Source organism: Macrotis lagotis, chromosome 1 (genome assembly GCF_037893015.1).
Source record: "Macrotis lagotis isolate mMagLag1 chromosome 1, bilby.v1.9.chrom.fasta, whole genome shotgun sequence".
Classification (NCBI taxonomy): Eukaryota; Metazoa; Chordata; class Mammalia; order Peramelemorphia; family Peramelidae; genus Macrotis; species Macrotis lagotis.
The window spans coordinates 443,636,635-443,658,711 of NC_133658.1; the positions used below are offsets into that span (position 1 = coordinate 443,636,635).

The following is a 22,077-nucleotide window of genomic DNA, read 5'->3' on the forward strand; positions in this document are numbered from 1 at the left end:
TTGATTAAATATAACAATGAGTACCTTTATCCTATCGGTAAACTTGTATTTAGCAATGATCATTTCTTGCAGCTGGCAAAAATCTTGATTCATTTCCACTCCATGTAGCTGTGATGCTGAACTATAAAGGTAACCCTAAAATAAAAGGAAATGCAATACTTATTATTGTAAGATTAACTTTTGCCAATTTCAGTAAAAAGGAAGACAACTATAATGAAAAAGGAAAATTTATCTAAAATGAGCAAAAATTAGCAAGAATAACCTGAATAAAGCCTAGACTACTTTAATTATTCATAAAGATCACCCTAAATTGCAAGTTGTAAAAGCAAATTTATATTGACTTTTCTTTGCAAAGATTTACTATCCTGATTACATTTTGATATATAAAACTATTAAGAATAAACCATGGCACAGTGATTAAGTAGACTCAGAGTCAGAAAATATAGGTGCAGGACCTGCTTCTGACCTATACTATGTACCCTTTGATAAATCATGTAAAACTTCTGGCAGCTTAGATAATGTTTAGACTATATAAGTTATAGATAAGGTGCTGACCTTCATTTGTAAAAGGAATGGTATAAAATTATAAGCCAATCCTTATCCTCACTAAATTACTATATTAGTTTGTTATTAATCAAATTGAGCACACACTAATTATAAGGGAAGGTAGTTCCATAGAATTGTGAGTGACTTGGAGAATAAACTGAAAACATGGCAATTCACTGGATATCAATCACAAAGTAGATTATCGAAATAAGGATAATTAATGATTTTATGTTTTAATTACTCATTATATGTAACAACTAAAACGACCTTTTTCTTTCCCAAGGAAATCCCATGAATGACTGCCCACAAAGTCACAAAGAGTCAGATACAACTCAATGACAACAACAAAATGCCCTAGAAATTTCTTTAATTAATCTCTATAATAAAAAGAAGAAGTCTGGTATAATAGAAAAAGGGCTAGAATTGGGAAAAGCTAGGTTCAAATTTCAAATCTGGCATTTACTAGTTAAGATCCTAGGAAGGCAACTTAACATCTATGTCTCAGCTATATAGGCCATATTTAATAAATCAGGAATTCCCATCCTGTAGCAAAGCAACCCTAGAAGTTACAAGAAGCTTTGTCAAGAAGGCACAGGGAATATAAATATCTATTTTATCCTACTGAAGTATTCCAAAAATGATAATGTCAGTGAAAAAGTTTTGTGGATTGAAACAGAAGGTGCATCTGAGAAACTTGAGAAAATTTAAGAAATAATTGCTACTGCCCTAAACCAAATAATAGCATTTATATAGTGTTTTACAAATATTATTTCATCTTATCCTCACAATTCTGGGGACATAGGTACTATTATTAATGTTCATTTACAGATATTCATCATCCTACAAATAAAACAAAATCTACAACCTGAAACCATTATTTTGGAGAAGTAACTATTTTCTCTTCAGACTTTCATTGTATATTAATTGGTAGAAATCTTAATATTAAAATGAATCTAATACAGAAAGTCAAGTTTTATGACATATAGCAAAATATTGATTCATCAAAAGACACTTGAATCAACTGATATATCTGAGCCCACTGTTTCTGTTCAAACATTTAAACACATGGTTATGAGAATCAGAAGCCTCATTTCAATTATCTGGTAAACCTTTTTTTTGTTGTATTACAAATAATGAATTTTTAAAAAATTAAGTTAAAGGAATATTTAGGAAACCAAGTGTGTAATGAGAGACTTTATAGCAAAACTTTTATAAAACAAATCATTGCTTTTTTGACCTATGCTCAATGCAAATTAGCCAAAGTAAGGAAAAAAAAAAAGAAGACAGCACAGTAATTAATAATTAAAAGATTAGCTACATGGTACAGATGATATTTAATGTTTTATGCCATCAATATTTTTGTAGGAATAAATGATACTTTCTGTGTGCCCTTGGCTAAATTACTTTCACTAGGTCTCAGTTTACTCATTGTAAAATCAGGGTTTCTGATTTTATATGGTCTCTGAGATTCTTTCCATCTCAAAATCTATGATTCTATGAGATCATAAGAATTGGTTTTAAAAAAGATGGAACTCAATATTACTATATAAGATTTTAATACTCGCTTAATTATTACATTTTCAATATGTCATAACCTCATTGCTACAACGTAATGTACTGTTAGTCTAAGAAATTAAATTTATCTATCCCTCTGAATGGTAGCAGGCAAGGTCAGTTGTTAGCATAAAAAAAATGTACTTTACAACACTGAAGAAGTTTCTGTTCTAAATTTTACCACAAAAAGCACTGGACCAAGCCTGGAACCAACATCAACCAAGATCTTTCCAGAGAGATCTGGGAGCACATGATGATAAATGAACTTCAATTCCAATGGAGAGAAGGAATGAGAAATAAATCCTGAAGAATCAGAACAGAATAAAAAAAATTTATATTACTAAAAGTATTTAGTTCTACATAAGAAGGCATTGCATTAATAGTTCTTTTACTTGTATTTATAAAGGATATGTCTTAATCTAATAAGTATCTAAAAGTAAAGAATAAAGAAATAAATCAGTGTAACTTCCCATATTACCTTCAATCCTGAATTTTTGTTGGAGAAGGAATATTAATAATAACAGCTGATTTTTTTGAGGTAGCAAAGAATGGGAAATTGAAGGGATGCCCATCAATTGGGGAATGGCTAAACAAGCAATGTTACAGAGTACTACTGTTCCATAAGAAATAGTGAGTGGTCAGACTTGAGAAAAGCATGGAAAGAATTACACAAACTGATGCTGAGAGAAGTAAGCAGAACCAAGAGAATAATACTGTACACATTAACAACATTCTGAGATAATCAGCTATGATAGATGCAGATCCTCTCAACAGTTCAGAGATCAAGGACAACACTGAGAGACCTGCCATGGACAATCCCAGATGTATCCAAAGAAAAACACTACGGAGTCTGAATGTATACTATGTTCACTTTTCTAAAAGTTCTTTAATGTTTTTCCTTCCTTTCTAAAAGTATTTGTTCTTTCCCCTTAGTTCTAATTCCTCTTTCACAACATGATTAAAATATAAAACATGGATATAACATGTACAACTTTTACCAGACAGTTCCCTGTCATGGGGAAGGGAAAAGGAAGGGAGGATGGTAAAAAAAGTGAGGGACTCATAGATTTGCAAATGGATTAATGTTGAGAACTACCATTACATGTAACTGGAAAAATTACAATAAAAAAACATTAAAATGTTTTTGTTTTTTGCAAGGCAAATGGGGTTAAGTGGCTTGCCCAAGGCCACACAGCTAGGTCATTATTAAGTGCCTGAGGCCGGATTTGAACTCAGGTACTCCTGACTCCAGGGCCGGTGCTCTATTTACTGCTCCACCTAGCTGCCCCTAAAATGTTTTTTTAAAAACAGCTTTTATATAGAATTATAAGGCTAATAATATGCATTATTTATATTTATTATTCCTATACTACTTATTCCTCATCAAATACTGTTGGGGTTTATTAATCGACTCATTTTATAGATGAGGAAACTAAGACCTAAAAATTGTCTACAGTCACACAATAAATAAGTATAGGATGTAGAAATTCAGGTTTGGGGGAGCTACGTGGTGCAGTGGATAGAGCACCGGCCCTGGAGTCAGGAGGATCTGAATTCAAATCCAGTCTCAGACATTTAATATATTACCTGTGTGATCTTGGGCAAGTCACTTAACCCCACAGTCTTGCAAAAAGCAAAAACAAACAAAAAAAGTTCAGGTTTTTCCTGACCTCAAATTCAATACTTTTTTCAAAAGTCAAGTGGCATAGTGCATGTCACCTATTATTTCTATTGGAATTTAACTTGGTATATGGTATGACATGTTAGTCCATGTCTAGTATCTGCCAAACTGCATTTCAGATTTTCCAATTTTTTTTGTTGAATAGTAAGCTTTTAGATTTTTTATGATCATCAAATACTAGGCTACTATAACGGTTGTTTCAGAATATTTTGTACCTTATTTGTTCCACTGATCAACCTATTTCTTAGCCAGCAGCAAACTGTTTTGACATTTGGAGCTGTACAGTAATTTGATATCTCGAACTGCTAGGCCCCAATAATTCTCAAGTTTTGTTTCACTCTTTTCCTTGACATTCATTAAGTTATGTAGTATTGTCATTTTTATTAAATTGGTTTGTCTTGCCCATGAGTAATTCAAATGTCTTTATTCATGCAAACAAAGAATACATCCAAGCATTTTATATTATGATTTATTAATTTAAATAGAATTTCTCTTGGTTTCTTGGCCTGCTGGATTTTGCTACATTTATTTCTGTATTTTCAAGTGTTCACAATAGGAAAAGGTGTTGCATTTTGTCAAAAGTTTTTCTGCATCTTTTGATATAACCATATGATTTTTGTTGTTTTTGTTATTGATATAGTCAATTCTGTTCAGTTTGCATAAGAGTGAACTGGCTCTACATTCCTGGTATAAATTCAGTTATAGTATGTGCTGTAGTTTCCTTGCTAACGTTTTATTCAAAATTTTTGCATCGATATGCTTAGGAATATTGGTTGATAGTTTTCTATTGAGGAATTAAGATTATATAAAAAGAATTTGATAGTCATTCTTTAAATTTTTTTTTTGAAAATTTGATTGTAATTCCAACTTGTTTTGGAATTTTTTACTTTGAGAGTTTATAGCATTTCTTTATCTAAGAGCTACTCAAATTTTGTAATTCCTGTTTTGTTAATCTGGACATTTTATAGTTTTGCAAATATTAATTTAGTTTGTTATATTTGCTGGCATAGAATAAGGTAAAATAGGGGTGGCTAGGTGGCGCAGTGGATAGACCACTGGCCCTGGAGTCAATACCTAAATAATAATAATAATAGTAATAGTAATAGTAATAATAATAATAATAATAATAATAATAATAATAATAATAAATAGAATAAGGTGAAATAGCACCTAGTGATTGCTTTTATTTCTTCATTAGATGTGAATTAATCTTTTCATTCCTGATATATTCAATTTGATTTTCCTTGTAATCAAGTTAGTCAATGGCTTTTCTACTTTATTACTGTTTTTTAAAAAATAAAAAATATCTACCAATTTTATGAGCACAAATGACTTAACTTTTAATTTTGTTACTCTCTTCTTTCATTTTAAATTTTAATATTTAATTGAAATCTTTTTATTTGCTTACTTTTTAGTTTTTTAACTGCACATACAATTTCTTAGTCTGTACTTTCTTTTATTGATGAAAATATTTATAGATATAAACATTTTCCTAAATACTGCCATTGTAACATCCCATAAACTTTGGCAAGTTGTCCTACTATTGTCATTATCTTTAATAAAATTAAATGTAGCTGTGATTTATTCTTGTACCCATCTATTCTTTAGGATTAAGCTATCTAGTCTAATTAATTTTTGAACTTTCCTTCAAAAGCTTTTAATTGAAAACAATCTGTATTGCATTAAAATTTAAGAAAGATATATTTACTACTTGTTCATTTCTGTGAAATTTTTACAACTTAATCCACAGTCAATTTTTGTGAACATGGCTTGCAGAGACAAGAAATAGGTATACCCCATTTTATTCCTCTTCAGAATATTATCCACAGATTCATCTTTACTTTGCTAAAATTCTATTCAAGTCCATAAACTTCTTTCTTTATATTTTTGGTCAGATTTTTCTAGGTCTGTGAGGGGTGAACTATCCATTTCTCTCTATAAGTCATTTAAATTTTCTTCTAAAAATTAGGTACTGGATTGTTGGTGGTAGCAATTTGGAATTATACCCAAAAAGGGCAATGAAAATGTACACCCTTTGATCCAGCAAGACCACTACTGGGGCTATACCCTGAAGAGATCATGAGAAAGGGTAAAAACATTATTTATACAAAAATATTCATAGCAGTTCTACTTGTGGTAGCAAAAAATTGGAAATTGAGGGGATGTCCATCAATTGGGGAATGGCTAAACAAATTGTGGAATATGTTCTATTAGAAATCAGGAGGGAATGGAATTTCAGAGAAGTTAGGAAAGACTTGCACATACTGATGCTAAGCAAGATGAGTAGAACGAGAAGAACATTGTATACCCTAATAGCAACATGGACATGCTCATTCTATCAGTGCAATAATCAGGGACAATTTTAGGGTATCTGTGATGGAGAATACCATCTGTATCCAAAGAAAGAATTGTGGAATTTAAACAAAGATCAAAGATTATTACCTTCAATTAAAAGCTTCCTTATGTACTACATAATTTTGCTATGTTTAATATTTTATTTCTTCCTCAAGGATGTTTTTCCTCTCAACATACTCAATTTTTATCAATGCGCATCATGTAAAGATTATCAGATTGCCTTCTGTGGGGAGGGGAAGGGGGAAGGAAGGGAAAAAATTGTAAAATTCAAAACAACAAAAAATGATAGATAGAAACTACTATTGTATATAATTGGAAAACAAATAAAATATTTATATCTATATAAATTAGATGCTGGGACAGCTAGGTGGTATAGTGAATAGAGCACCGGCCTTGGAGTCAGGAGGACCCAAGTTCAAATTTGACCACTGATACTTAATGCCTACTTAGTTCTGTGACCTTGGGCAAGCCATTTATACCCTTTGTCTTGCAAAACAAAACAAAAAATTACTATCTAGTCCTGATAAATTCATTATCTATAATCATTTCAGCAAAATTTATTTTCCTATCTCTTTTAAATAGGGCTATTTTTACATTCTTTATCCAAGATCATAACTGTCACCTCTGCCTTTTTTTTTACTTTAACATAAAGTCTTAACAGATTTTTTTCCCTCCTTCCTTCCCTTTATTTTAAATTATGGTTATCTTTCTGTTTCTTATAACATCATATTGTTGGATTCTAGATTCCAATTATTAGCCAATCATGGTCCAGTTTGTAAACATCCCCTCCAACATTTATCATTTCCCTTTTCTATCATATTAGCCAATCTGATAGGTGTGAGTGGTACCTTGGAGTTGTTTTAATCTGAGTTGATTTAATGAGTAAGGACCCTTACTCAAATTCAAATCATTATCAATGTGATGATTATAAGTTTTATATATTAGGTCCCATGTTTGTGAAGTACAGATGGTAAGATGGCTTGCACTACCCTTGTTTTTCCTTGCCTTGGTGATAAAACCCAGTGTGGAAGAGTTGACTCAACTATCAATTTTTTTTTGTATCTTGGGACCAAGCAGATGCCTTATGAAGTCACCTAGTCACTATGTATAACCCCTACCATCTCCTCTTGCCTAATCAAGAAGTCCATTCATCTCACAATCGCCTATTTAGTGAAGGCATTTTTGTCTCATTCAATTTCTGACGCTGCTGACATTATAATTTGCTTATTCTAGCCTAAATGTCATATGTCAATCAATAAAATGGTTTTATGTAATATTGGGGCAGAATACTGGAAGGAGAGGGGGATCTCAGTTCAGGAGGAAGATTTGCAGTGTACTTTATTGGATTATACCTTGAACCCTTTAATGAAATGCTATTGATTCAGAGGTCTGCCTCAGTTTTTTACTGTAGGTAGGACAATTTTATTCACCACTCCATTTTGCTATCCTCTCAGTTTTATGGAAGAGCCCTTCCCATTCACATTTATAATTCCCTCAGTCCCATTCTTTTATACTTTTCTTTTTTTCCTTGTACCCTCTTTAAGAGTTTTTTTTTCTTCTGACTAATGTCTTCCTTAATTTATCCTCTTACTCCCTTTCCCCTTAACTACTTTCTTCTTATTTTCTAGTTGATTAAGTTGTTTTACTTTATCTTAGTGTATATGTATTCTTCCCTCCTTTCACTAGTTCAGATGAGAGTGAGTTTCCATAATCTTGATATATAAACTTCTTATGAAATACATTTATGTGAGAAATTTTTGGTATTCTTACTCTCCTTTTCCTCATTTACCAAGGGAAATCATTTTTACATTCTTTTCATTTTTCTTTTGAGATCATCAAAATGACTAATAGTGATGATAGGGTACTGGGCAAATACATAATGAGAAATATAAGAATAGCTATGTGCCAGGCACTGTGCTAAACACTTTACAACTAGTAAGTATTTGAGGCAGGATTAGAACTCAGGTTTTTATAATTTCAGTTCTGGATTTGAATTCATTTTCTTAACTTCAGGTCTGGTGCTTTATCTATCTACTATACAGCTGTATTATTATCCCCATAATAATAACAGTTTAATTGCTTACTCATGTTTATTTTTTTATGCTTCCCTTGACTCCTGTTTGTCAAATTTTCTTTTCAGTTCGAGATTTTGCATCAGAAATACTTAGCAAGCCTCTTTTTTGTTATAGATCCAATTCCTCCCCTATAGAGTTACACAACTGCCCTCATTTCATACTTCAGCGATATATAAACTGAGAATTACCAGAGGAACAAGAGAGGAATTTGAGACCAAATTACTGAAAAACCATCCACTTTTACTTCACCAACTACCCTATATAAGCCTTTGACTATGTGGATCACAACAAAATATGGCAAGTTCTCTAGGGGATATCATTTCTAGATTATCCTAAGGAATTTGCATGATGGTCAAGAAGGAACAGAATCAAACGTGGAAAAACTGATTGGCAAGAAAGTGAAGAGGAATTAAGAAGTCTCCAGATGAGGGTGAAAGAAGACAGTATCAAAACTGACTTGAATGCAATTAAGATTAGAAGGAAACTAGAAAGCTGCAGAACAATTTTTATAGCCTGTGTTTCTGATAATGAATTTCTAAATTTCTAAAATATATGGAGAATTGAGTCAAATTTATAAGAATACAAATCATTTCCCAATTAATAAAAGGTGAAAAGATATAAACAGGTAATTTTCAGAGAAAGAAATTAAAGCTACCTATAGCCTTTTGAAAAAAAATGCTCTAAATGACTAACTGATTAGAGAAATGCAAATTCAAACAATTATGATTATTTTATCAGATTGGCTAATATGACAGAAAAATAAAATAATACATGTTGGAAAGGATGTAGGAAAACTGGGACACTAATATGCTACTGGTGGAGTTGTGAATTAATCCAGTCATTCTGGATAGCAATTTGGAACTGTGCCCAAGGAGTTATAAAATTTAGATCTAGCAATACCACTACTGGGTCTGCATTCCAAAGAGATTATAAAAAAGAGCATGGGACAAACATGTACAAAAACATTTACAGAAGTCCTTTTTTTTGTGAGGCCTAACAAATGGGGAACAGCAGAACAAGTTGTAATATATGAATATGATGAAGTTCTGTAAGAAGTCATGGATGGTCGGACTTCAGAAAAGTCTGGAAAGACTTGTATGAATTGATTTTGAGTGAAGTGAGCAGAATAGGAGAAAGTTAGACACAACACGAACTGTGTGATGATTGACTATGATAAGACTTAGTTATTCTCAACAGTAATAGTGTCCAAAGACAATTCCAAAAGACTTGTGATGGAAAATGCCATTCCCATTCAGAGAGAACTCTGAAAGCAAAACTAAAGCATATCATTTTCACTTTTTAAAATGGTTTTTGTTTTTTCTTTCTCACGGATTTTTCTTCTTTCACAAGATTACTAATTTGGAAACATGCTTAACATGATTGTAGGTATATAATCTATATAAGGTTACTTGTTGTCTTGAGAGGAGGGAAGGGAGAAAAACATGGAACTCAAAATCTCACAAAAAATGAATGCTGAAAATTAGGTATGTAATTAGGTATGACTGCAGCCAAGAAATCGAAAGATGTTTGTTCCCTGGAAGGAAAGCTATGGTAAGTCTGAACAACATACTAAAAAGCAGAGACATCACCTTGCTGAGAAAGGTCTGTATAGTGAACTGTATAGAAAACTATGATTTTTCACAATAGCAATGTATGGCTATGAGAGTTGATTACAGGGAAAGTTGGGCACTGCAGAATCAATACTTTTGAATCATGATGCTGAAGATTTCTGCAAAAAGATCAAATCAGTCAATATATAAAGAGATTAATTCAGGCTATTCACTAGAAGTCAAATAATGAAGGGTGAAAAACTTTGGACATGTAATAAAGAGATGGAAGTCATTGGAAAAGAACCTGATGTTGGAAAAGATTGAAGGCAAAAGAATGGTAAGGCAGGCAATGAGATGGATAGTGTCATGAAAATTACATACACGAACTTGAACAGATAATGGAGAATAGAAGGACATCTGGGTGATCTTCACCCTGGTATCACAGACCTCTCTTGCCAACTTCTTGAGCAGTCTTAGGCTGGAAAAAAATATCTCATTTTGACTTTTTTGGTTCTGGCCTACAATATCTTATTTGAGGTATTGTTTTAAATTTGTTTAAAGGAAGATTTGAGGTGATTTCAGCTGAGTTGCTGACTCTGCCAACTTAAAAGACCCCTAAAAATAACTGTTAAAGAATAATTTAATGTAATTGGGAAATTTTTATTGAAATAAGTAAAATATTTTAAAAGTCCAAACAAAGAATATAGGTTATTAGAAATGGTTCAGATAACTTTATCACTATAATTATTGGGTCTGCTTTTGTCATAATTATTATTATCTGAACCTGTAACCTATTCTATGTTGAGGTTCTCACAATGTAAGAAAGAACTCCCTCCATCAAAGAACAACCAGAGCAACTTACCTATTACGCATCGACTTGAACAAATGAATAATAACACAAAAAATTCTAGCAGGTTTATCAATTAGCTAAATTTTGGTTGGAAGTCTTGATCTTTTACTACTGTAATATCATATTTTATACTCGTCACTTTTAGAGTGGTGGGGGCTAAATTGTGTGTGATTCTGAGCTTGACTCCTTTGCATGTGAATTCTTTTTTTCCTGGATTCTTACAGTATTTTTATTTTGACTTGGAGATATGAATGTTGGTTAAAATATTCCTGAAAGTTTTCATTTTGTTTTGCTTTTCCCAGTTTGATGAGTTCTTTCAATGTCTAATTTGCCCTCTGCTTCTAGGTTACCTCAGTGAGTCTATTCATTCAAGGCTTTCAGGTTCCTAAACTATTTTTTTTTTAGGTTTTTGCAAGGCAAACGGGGTCAAGTGGCTTGCACAAGGCCACACAGCTAGGTAATTATTAAGTGTCTGAGACCAGATTTGAACCCAGGTACCCCTGACTCCAGGGCCAGTGCTTTATCCACTACGCCACCTAGCCGCCCCTTAAACTATTCTTAAATTATCTCTCTTCAATCTAATTTCCAAGTCAATTGTGGTATTTCATATTTTCTTTTAATTTTTCCAGTTTTTTAGATTTGGTTTTATTACTTTTCGGTATTTCAAGGAGTCATTGCCTTCAACTTGGTCAATTCTAATTTTCAAGGAGTTTTTTCTTTCCTCATAAAGTTTTATACTTCTTTTTCCAAGTCATTAATTCTCTTTTCAACTTTTTTCTCTTAGATCTTTACCTTTTCCTAATTTTTTCTTATAATGTTTATAGATCAAAGAAGAATCAATGAAAGAGAGAAGGTTGTTCTCATTGGATCACTCCTTGTGATTTTTGCAAGGCATTGGAGTTAAGTGATTTGTCCAAGGTCACATAGCTAGGTAATTTTTTGGTGTCTGAGGCCAAATTTGAACTCAGGTACTACTGATGCCAGGGCCAGCACTCTAGCCAATGTGCCATCAGTTAGATCATTCCTTTTTCAAAATTTAAATGTGATATGGATCAGCATAAACACACAGTCACAGAGACACACACAACATAAGAAGAATGAATGAGCATTATAACAACATAGTTTGTGTATTTCAGTGTCTACCTACCCAAAGGTGCAGTCTGGTGTGACCCACACTCCAAGCAGTAGTTTCTACTCATTTTTCCTTTCTCACACAAGGAATCAATAAAGTCATCATCATAAAGGAACGCATCAATATGAATTATGGGCTCTGGTTGTTGCTTTATCTGGAGTGGTTAGAAAAACAAAGTACAAAGAAATATATTTTAATTTCAAAATAATTCTTGAAAAATGTTCTATTTATTCATACTTATAGCTATTTTTCCCAAAGATACTACAAAAGGAACTTTTTACTTTTATGTATAATAAAAATTAGCAAATTTTAATCTCTATTAGTAATACTTAAAAGTATGGAGGCAGCTATGTGACACAGGTACTGGGCCCAGAGTCAGGAAGACCAAAGTTCAAATCTAGCCTCATAGAAGTATCAGTTGTTCATTCTTAGGAAGGTCACTTAACTCTTATTTGCCCTAGCTTCTTCATTTGTAAAATGGGGATCAAAAACCAACAGTTGTTATAAGCATTAAATGGGACAATAATTGTAAAGTGCTTAGTTACAATGATGGGCACATAGCTGAAAATATTTGTCTCTTTTTTCTTTAAAAGTAAAATTCACATATTATTTAAACAGTTTGTCTATGATCAGCTGTTTCTTATCAATCCTGGGTAATTGAATAAAGAAAGACTTTCCTCATCTCATATAATGGCATATATTATGATTAAAGGCTAGTAAAATTAATGATATAATTTAAAGTCTAAATTAGTACTATCAAATGCTTTCACTCTGTATTAAGACATTATTGACTAGTTTGATCCTTCAAAGATATCTGAAGGAATATATAGTAAGTGTACAAAATGATTACTGGCTATTGTTTTGCCTTTCTTGTTTCCTAATTGTCTTATTTGTATATATTTGTTTATTACCTTCCCCATTAGACTGTGAATTCCTTGAGGAAAGAAGTTGCCTTCTGCCTCTTTGTATTCTCAGTGCTGGTGATAGTAGTCACTTAATAAATATTTGGTGATTAAGTGGAAGGAGATTTCCCCTTTAGCATCTAACATATTAAGAGATATCAGAGAGCTAATAAAAAATACCAAGCTACAGATCTCACTGCTACTGTACCTTCAGATCTAACTCATATTCCAGGTTTACAACATTCAGTATATTTGAAGATTAAGCTGCAGACATTATCTCTCCCTGCTATCTGTTCCTTTTAAAGCAACTTCCTCATTTTCCTTCATCTTTCTGAACACTACTGCTCCCTGCCAACTACTCTGAAGCAAATATAAAAGAAAATCTGAAGAAAGATGCTACAACCTTGATTTCAAATCTGTGGTTTACTTTCACTGACAGTCATTCTCCTTCTGTGTCAAAACTCTGGCAGTGAGTGACTAATTACCTGTTACTGACTCTCATACAAATGGTCAAGGATCTTGGTACAGAACCCTGAATTTCTGACTTCTTTCACCGCATTTCAAGTCACAAAGTGATCCATGGTCAATTTAATTGCAGCTAGAGGACCTGAATTCAAAAATCTGGCCTCAGACACGTGACACTTACTAGCTTGGCCTTAGTCTTGGGCAAGTCACTTAAGAGCCATCTCCCAGCTGTCCTGGTTTATAGCTAGCCACTGGACTCAGATGGCTCCAGAGGAAAAAATGAAGTTGATGACTTAGAAAGGCACTCCTTTACTCAAATTGAATTTACTTGTTTGACATGGTATCTCAATCTCTCATGCCATGGTCTTCTTCAAGAATGAAGGAAAAACATCATCATCATCATCATCATCATGATCTGGTAATAGTTGTATAAAATGAAATATAACAAAACTTGTTAACTCAGATAGATAGGAAAACACCAGGAATTCTAAGCCTTCCTCTATTCCTCTAAAACAATATTATATCTTGGAGCACAAGGAATAAAGAATATATGATATGAATGTTATTAATACTAAGTTTAAATCTTGGCTCTGACAGTTATTAGCTATATGAGCATAGCCAAGTCAGTTGAACTCTCTAAGTCTCAAATTTTTTCCACCGGTAAAATTGAAATAATACTTGCATTATCTACTTCATAGAGCTGTTATGAAGAAAATGCTTTGTAAATTATTTAAATAACTGAAGGATCTGTGATTTTTTTCACTTTTGGGGACTGAAGTCCTAAGAAGTAAATAAAATGTTGCAGAGAGGTCCAATAGAATGAGGACTGAGAAGTCATTAGAATTGATAATTAAGAGAATACTGTTACTTTTAGAAAGAGCAGTTGCAGTTGATGGATGAGTTGGAAGCCAGACTGCAAGTAAGGAAAGAGAGATATAGGATGATACCTAGTAGGGATGGTATTATGTAATGAGGATTTTCAAGGTTGGAGCAGACTTGGAAGAGTTTATGTACAGCAGCAAAAGAACACAGAGAAAGGAAGAGAATGAAGATTAGTAGCCAAAGGATTATTATAGGGACAATGTACTGAAGAAGACAGAAGAATATGGGACCATGGGTTGAAGGCTTAGTCTTGGAGAGGAAAAGGGCTCCTCTCCAACAATCTTCATCACAGCAAAAGGAGAAATAGTGATGAATGAGAAGAAATGAAGAAAAGTCAGAAGTTTATTGCACAGAACAAAATTTGCAATAAGAGTGTGAGAGAAAAAGAGCAATGGATCTAGTCAGGAAAGTTCTAGTGGAGTATCACTGAAGTGATGTTTTAAAAGGCAGGAAAAGAGAAGACTGACTAGGTAGAATTAGCTCAAAGAAAGATTTCAGATCTTCAGGGCAGAGCCAAGATGGCAGTATGAAGGCAGGAATTCCCAGAAACTCATTCCCCCCCAAAACTTGAAAAGCCATCAAATTGTGACTCTGGCCAAAATTTAGAGGGGCAGAACCCACAGAAAGACTGAGTGATACAATTTCCCAGTCTAAGACAACTTACAGGTTCCACAGGAAAGGTCTGTTCTACTGGGACCAGGGGTTGGAAAAAGCTGCAGCGCAGCCACAGCTGCAGTACAATCAGGTTGGATGTCTGGGTTCATGGCAGAGGGGGTGGTTTCCAGACTTCTTGGCTCAGGGATCATTAGGGACAGCTGGAAGGGGTGGTAAGAGAACTCTGCCACACCAGAGTGAGTACAGAGCAGAGCACCAGCCAGCCTCAGAGCAGCCCTGCAGAGCCACCTGGGATGTCCAGAGTTCTCAGTCCATAGATGGTAAGGATGTCAGGGAAGACTGAAGACATCTCTCTGCTCTCCCTGGGGCAGGACTCAGCTGTTTGCCCACACTCAGAACAAGGTTACAGTCTGGGCCCCCATAACAACACCATAGCTGAGCAGGGACCCTCCTCACAGCTCCAGGACAGAGGGGAAGGCCTGAACACAGCAAGAGAGCAGATTTTGAAGAAATCAAGGTCCCTGTGGGTTGTCCCCCAAACCTCCCAAAGCCTTGGAAGTGCCATAAATCAGTCATAGGCTGAGGAAATGAGCAAAAAAAACAGAAGAAGAAGAATCTGACCATAGAAAATTTCTTTGGTCCCATGGAGGATCAAAATACATTCAGATAAACAAAAACAATCGAAGCTTCTATATCCAAAACCTCCAAGAGAAATAGAAAATGGGCTCAGGCTATGGATGAACTCAAAAAAAAAAGCAATTAAGGGAAGCAGAGGAAAAATTGGGAGGAGAAATGAGAGCGATGCAGATAAATCATGAAAAACCAAGCCAGCAACTTGGTGAAATACAAAAAAAAAAAAATCAAAGAAAATAACATTAAAAACCAATTTAGGTCAAATGGAAAAAGCAATGCAAAAGGCAAATGAGGAGAAGAATGCCTTAAAGAGCAGAACTGGCCAGCTGGAAAAGGAAATAAAAAAAGCTCTCTGAAGAAAATAACTCAATCAAATCCAGAATGGAACTAAAGGAAGCTGATGACTTTGTGAGAACTCAGAAAGAAATACAATTATACCAAAAAATCCAAAAATTAGAAGAAAATGTGATATCTCATTTGGAAAAAACAACTAACCTTGAAAACAGATGGAAGAGAGATAATTTTAAAATTATTAGGCTACCCGAAAGTCACTACCAGGAAAAGAACCTAGACTTCATTTTTCAAGAAACACAGCAAAATTTCCCTGAGTTCCTAGTAATAGAAGATAAAATAGAAATTGAGGGAATTCACTGATCACCACCTAAAAGAGATCCTCAAAGAAAAAACTTCCAGGAATATTATAACCAAACTCCAAAACTCACAAGTCAAAGAGAAAAAAAAAAAAGCTGCCAGAAAAAAAGCAATTCAACTACCATGGCTCTCTAGTCAGGATTACAGAGGATCTGGCAGCATCTACACTAAGGGCTCCTAGGGCTTGGAAAATGCTATTTCAGAAGACAAAAGATCTTGGTTTACAACCGAGAATCAACTACACAGCAAAATTCAGGGGAAAAGATAGACTTTTAATGAAGCAGGGAACTTTCAAACTTTCCTACTAAACACAACCTGAGTTGGACAGAAAGTTTGATCTCCAAATACAGGACTCAAGGGAGCCATAGAGGGGGGTGGATGGGAGGACTAATTATGAGGAACTTAATGATGTTGAACTGTTTGTATTCTTTCATGGGAAGAAGATACTGATAACTCATATGAACTCTATCATTTATAAGAGCAATAAGAAGGAACACAGGAAGGAGCTGAATATAATGGCATAATATAGTAAAAAGATGGAGTCAGTGGGCGATAAAAGAAAAGTCCTGGGAGGAAAAGAAAGGAGAGGAAGAAGGGGCTAAGATATCACATAAGAGTCAAGAAAAAGCTTTTACATGGGAGTGGAATGGGGGAAGGTGAGGGAGGGATGAGTGAGTCTTCATTCTCATCAGAAATGGCTCAGAGAGGAAATAACATACACACTTAATAGGGCAGAGAAATCTATCTTACCCTAGAGAAAAATGAGAGGAAAGGGATGGGATAAGGGGCAAGAACAGGGGGAGTAGATGATAGAAGAGAAGGAAGAACATGGGAGAGGGTACTCAGATACAACACACTTCTGAACAGAGACAGGATGAAAGAAGAGAGAGAATGGAATAGATGAAAGTGGGGAGGAATAGAGTGGAGGGAAATACAGCTAGTGATAGCAACTGTGGGAAAAATTTTGAAGCAACTTCTCTGATGGTTATCCTAGAGACAGAGCCATTGGAAACTGAACACAGACTGAAGTACACTTTTTTTTAACTCTCTCACTATTCTTGAGGTTTCTCATCTTTTTTTGGGGGGGGAGGGGGGTTTATGATTACTCTCACAGCAATAAAATAAAATTAAAAAAAATTCTATCTTCTATAAAAAAAGGAAGATCTCAGTCTCAGGTAGCTATTTTGGAGGCACTGTGGATGAAAGAGAAATTGTTGGTAAAGACAATTAATAAATATCTGTTGATAATTATAAATGAAAAGCAGGATAGTGCAATAACTAGAGGAAGTGGGTTTAAATACTTAAGCAAGTCACTCAAACTTTTTTGGGTCTTATCTTCCTATTTTGTAAAATGAAGGGTTGAGAAACAGATTATGTCCAAGGTCCTTTCCAGTTCTAAGTCTATGGTTCTATGCTATAAAACAGAAACTATGCTTTTAAACATATGGCTTCCATTAAACTGATCCCACCACTCCTTAAATAACAACTGAAGTACACAAAAATTTACTTTTTGAATGGCTACTTGCTCCGAGGGAAGCATGGTTTCTAGGGGTAAGCAATTCCGAAGATCTTCTGCAATATTTTTTAATATGATGTCATTATTATCGTGATTGAAGTCATCAAAATCTCCTAAAAAAAAGTAGAAATATCACTTTTAATTTGCAGGGATAACTGGATTAATGGTTATCATTCTTTATCTTTCATCTGAAAATAATGCCACCTATAAACTTTTTTATTTCAGTATCTTCACCTTCCAGTATGAGGAGGAAGACTTACATCTTTAAAATACTTTTACAAAATCCCAAGTTACTTTAGCACTTAAAAAACATAAAAACACATAATTCTATTGGCCACATCATACTTAAACTAATTCAGCATTATTAAATTAAAACATCAACTACCAAAGGTATTTTGGTAGACTGGATGCAGTATTTCCATTACTTTCTTTCTGGTAAGAATGGACAGATGATAAAACTCCTTTGAAGACAGAACTGAGAAATGGTTAAGAAGTCTATCAATTCAAACGAATAGGTTCTTTCCTGGGTCCAAGGGAGAGAAACTACTTGGCACATGCAGCAAAAGTTTAAATGATTTAATGAAGATATTTGAGAAAAAGTACACAAGAATTTAGGTCTTATCAGTTACACTGGCTTTTAGCATTCCAAATATAGTAGTAAAATGTAGGTTCATTCAACCAAAAGAACTCTGCACCATTCAGGACAACAGTGAGGGCGGAACAAACCAATTCCCTTATCTTGCTTTATTCTATTAGTTGCAGAGAGAAAGAGGTATCTTGAACATTTACTTCAGTGGTTAACAGTTTGCATAAGGCCCATAGTTCAGTTTGCATGCTTTCAATGCCCATTTATATTAGTTTAATATTTGGCATAGGAGACTATCTCTAAGTCAATGAGATGGAATTCTTCCCCTCTTTGTTTTGGTCAGTGAAATGGATATATATGATCATCATATATATATGATCATCAACAAATCTACTCCTAGTCAGAGATTATTATTTTTCTCTTCAATATGGCATTCAAGCTTCAAGGTAGGTTACAGATGCTATCAACTTAAAGTCATCCTTAACTACTTAAAGATTTTCATAGACTAAATAATAAGGGGCTAGCTGGCACAAATTGTATAAGGATGAAGTCTCCAGTTATTCTCCTAAAGAGTTAAGTTCAAATCCCACTTAAGACATTTAAGTAACTGTGTGAAACGGACTAAGTCATTTAATCTCTCTCAGTCTCAATTTCCTTATATGTAATATAGGAATAGTAGAGGTATTATTCCTAAGGATGAAATGAATTAATATATATATGTAAGGTTTTATAAACCTTAAGCTCTATATACATGTTTATTATTATTTGCTACAATACACTAATTATGTTGCTTTGCTGCACAGTTCAACCAGGTGTTATAGGTAGAAACTAAGGCCCAGAGGTGACATGACCTCACAAGTCAAAGACTGGATTCAGATTTAGGCTGTTTTGACTCCCATTCTGGCACAGCATTGCCAATAGATCAATATATAATATTAAGAGTCTAATACCATGCTCCTACTTCAGGGAAAATAATTAAATTTGTATTTTTTTTTTAAATTTAAGGCAATGGGGTTAAGTGACTTGTTCAGGGTCACACAGTTAGGCAATTATTAAGTGTCTGAAGCAGGATTTGAGCTAATGCACTCCTGACTCCAGAGCCGGTGCTCTATCCACTTAATCCCCTTAAATTTATCATTTTTAAAGAAGCTAATTTAACATTTGTCCAGGATAAATGGAATCTGAGGTAGTTGTATTGGATTAGTTATTACTTACCCATGCTACCTACAGAAAGACAATAAGGAGATTTTGAAAGATTTTCATGAAGTCTAATCCTCATTATGATCACATTCCTAATGTATACTTCCTCAGGGTTTATATCATCCTTCTACTAGCCTGGAAATGAACTTTAAAGGCCATTGAGAGAAAGTTTTCATTTTACAGATAAAGAAACTGAGGCATAGAAAGGTCAAATTAAGAATTTGCCTAGGGTCACATAATTACTATACCATACTAGAGTTAATGTAATACTAGAAAGTACAACCACTGCTTACAGAAGGCTATTTTTTAAGGTGGCCATTTACAACTCTTCCACCCCCCCCCACACTCAACTCCCAGGGAAAGTCATTCTGGGCTTTTGTACCCATTCTCCTCTCCATCTCCCCATTTTCATCAGGGGAACATTATTTAATAACAATAAAATGTTTTTTGGGGGGGGGGCTGCTAGGTGGCACACTAGCCTGGAATCAGGAGGACACGAGTTTAAATGTCACCCTTGACACTTGATACTAGCTGTGTGACCTTGGGCAAGTCATTTAACCCTGATTATCCTACAATTTTTTTTTAATAAAAGGCTTTTTCTAGGGTAAAATTAGTTTCTCTCTACTGTTCTTATTCTAGTCTGTTTTCCTCCACTCAAAGGATGTTGAGAGTCTGTGGACATAAAGCTTCCTATAGGGTAAGATTTAGCTGTGATTTGAAGGAAGCCAAGTTGGCCAGGAAATGGAACTAAGAAGAGTGTTCCAGACTTTAAAGCAGCTACTCAAGATGCCCTGAGTAAGAAGATAGAATGCCTTGTTTAAGGAACAGGAAGGAGATCAATATCACTGAAATCATAGAGTAGATGGTGGTTGGAAAGGTAAGGTGTAAAGTATAAGAATTCTGGAAAGGTGGTGGTGGTAGATTATGAATGGCTTTGAACGACAATCAGAGGATTTTATATCTGATCCTGAGGTAATACAAAGACTCTGGAATTTGAGTAGTAGGGTAATATAGTCAGAGCTTCACTTTAGATCATTGGACAGTAGGATAGAATGGAAAAGAGGACTTGTGGTAGGAAGATGAACCAACAGGCTATTGCAATAGTTCAAGTATGAGATGACATCACGAAGGTGGTGAAAGTGTCAAAGAAAAGAATGAGAAGTGGAATGAGAATTTGAGCACAAAAGTTTAGCTTGTGAATCTTGATGTCTGGCAAGAGATAGTGATGTCTTTAGTAATATGGAAGTTTGAAGACAAAGATTTTGGATATTATCAGTTTTGGATATTATGAGTATTTATTGGACATGCAGTTAAAGATATGAGACTGGAAGTTAAGATAAGTAGATTTGAAAATCTTCTTAACAGAGAGGCTAATTAAATATATGAGAGGTGATTAATTACCAAGTGAAACAATATAGAGGGAGAAGAGGGCCCATGTTGACCCTTTGGGACACCTGGGGTTAGTGGTTGTAACTTGGGATGAATATCCATCAAGTTAATCTAAGAAGGAATAGTTTGAGGTAAGAGGAAAACCAAACATGAAAACAGAGAAGAGAGTATCAAGATGATCCCACTTGCCAAGCTACTATTAGGAGACACCTTGTTTTCCAAAGCTAAGGCCCAGCAAGCAACAACAATCCTTTGCTCTAATCTTCTGGAACTGATGGTACTTGAGCTCAATCAAGTACAAACAAGCCTGGACATAATGTCCTGCTATGAATAGACTTTTTGTCACCAGATAACCTTGCCTTATTCTTGCTGCCAAGCCTCACTACTGACTCTGGCAAGCCAAAAATCAAGGTTCAACCCTGCTGCCTCACTAGAGGACCTAGCACATGTTACTAGCTCCCTTCTTGCTTTCAAGACATTTCCCTAACTCTGAAATTAAATTTGTTTGATTCATGATTCTCCTGTCTCTAAGTCATGTCCTTTGACTTTCACCCATGTATGGAATGCTTTTTCTTCTCATCTCTACTTCCTGACTTTTTAAAAAATTCAACTAAAATTCCATTTTCTTCAAGGAGTCTGCCTTTACTCCACTGATTATTTCCTGTTTATCCTGTATAAAGCTTTTTTGAAGCAGGTAGTTATTATCATTGGATAGAGCACTGGGTCAGAAAACAGAGTTCAAATCTAGCCCAGGATAGAACCTAAAGGGATATCTATGTTTAGAGGGGACAATCTGGAAGAGTATTGAGTGAAGGAAACAGAGAAGTAGCAGTCAGGAGGAGGAGAACTAGGAGAGAATGCTGTCCTGAAAACATAGAAAGAGACAGATTAACAGTGTCAAATGCTATGGAGAGGTCAAGGAGAATGAAGACTGAGAAAAGACCACTGGATTCCACAAATGAGAGACTTTTTGGTAGTCTGCAAGAGGTTAAGAAGAGTAAGAGAAGAAAAAGTGGACACACCTATTGTAAACAGCCTTTTCAAAAAGTTTAGCTACAAAAGGCAGAACACTAAAGTTACTAGGGACAGAAGGCTCAATGATTTTTTTTTTTTGAAGATGGGGGAGACATCAGCATGTTTGTAGGCAGTCCAAAATGAGCTGGTAGAGAGGGGATGGGGGGGCAGCCTGGTGGTACATGGATAGAGCACTGGCCCTGGAGTCAGGAGGATCTGAGTTCAAATGTGACCTCAGATGCTTAATAATTACCTTGCTGTGTGACCTTGGGCAAGTCACAACTCCAATGTCTTGCAAAAATCAAAAAAGAAGAAAAGAGTGGGGATGACACAAAGGGATGGAATGGGATTACTTGAACAAGTGGAGGAATTAGCTCTGGTAAGGGATAAGGCCACTTCTATCTTCCCAGATTGACATCTTGGAATCCTCTTTTATTTATCCTCCTTTCTTCACCACCTTCTCTACTCACTTGTAACACAG

At 34.6% G+C, this 22,077-nt stretch overlaps 1 protein-coding gene across 1 annotated transcript in view; it reads right to left on the minus strand.

The window, feature by feature from the left end:
* LOC141506531 (uncharacterized) overlaps positions 1-22,077 on the minus strand; it is a 41,181-nt gene that overhangs the window by 17,349 nt on the left and 1,755 nt on the right. Inside the window, exons 2-5 of the mRNA XM_074213370.1 lie at positions 17,399-17,520; positions 11,759-11,897; positions 2,282-2,403; positions 25-135 (exon numbers count right to left, since the gene is read on the minus strand). Of these exons, the coding sequence (XP_074069471.1) occupies positions 25-135; positions 2,282-2,403; positions 11,759-11,897; positions 17,399-17,520 (494 nt within the window). The remainder of the gene's footprint in view (positions 1-24; positions 136-2,281; positions 2,404-11,758; positions 11,898-17,398; positions 17,521-22,077) is intronic.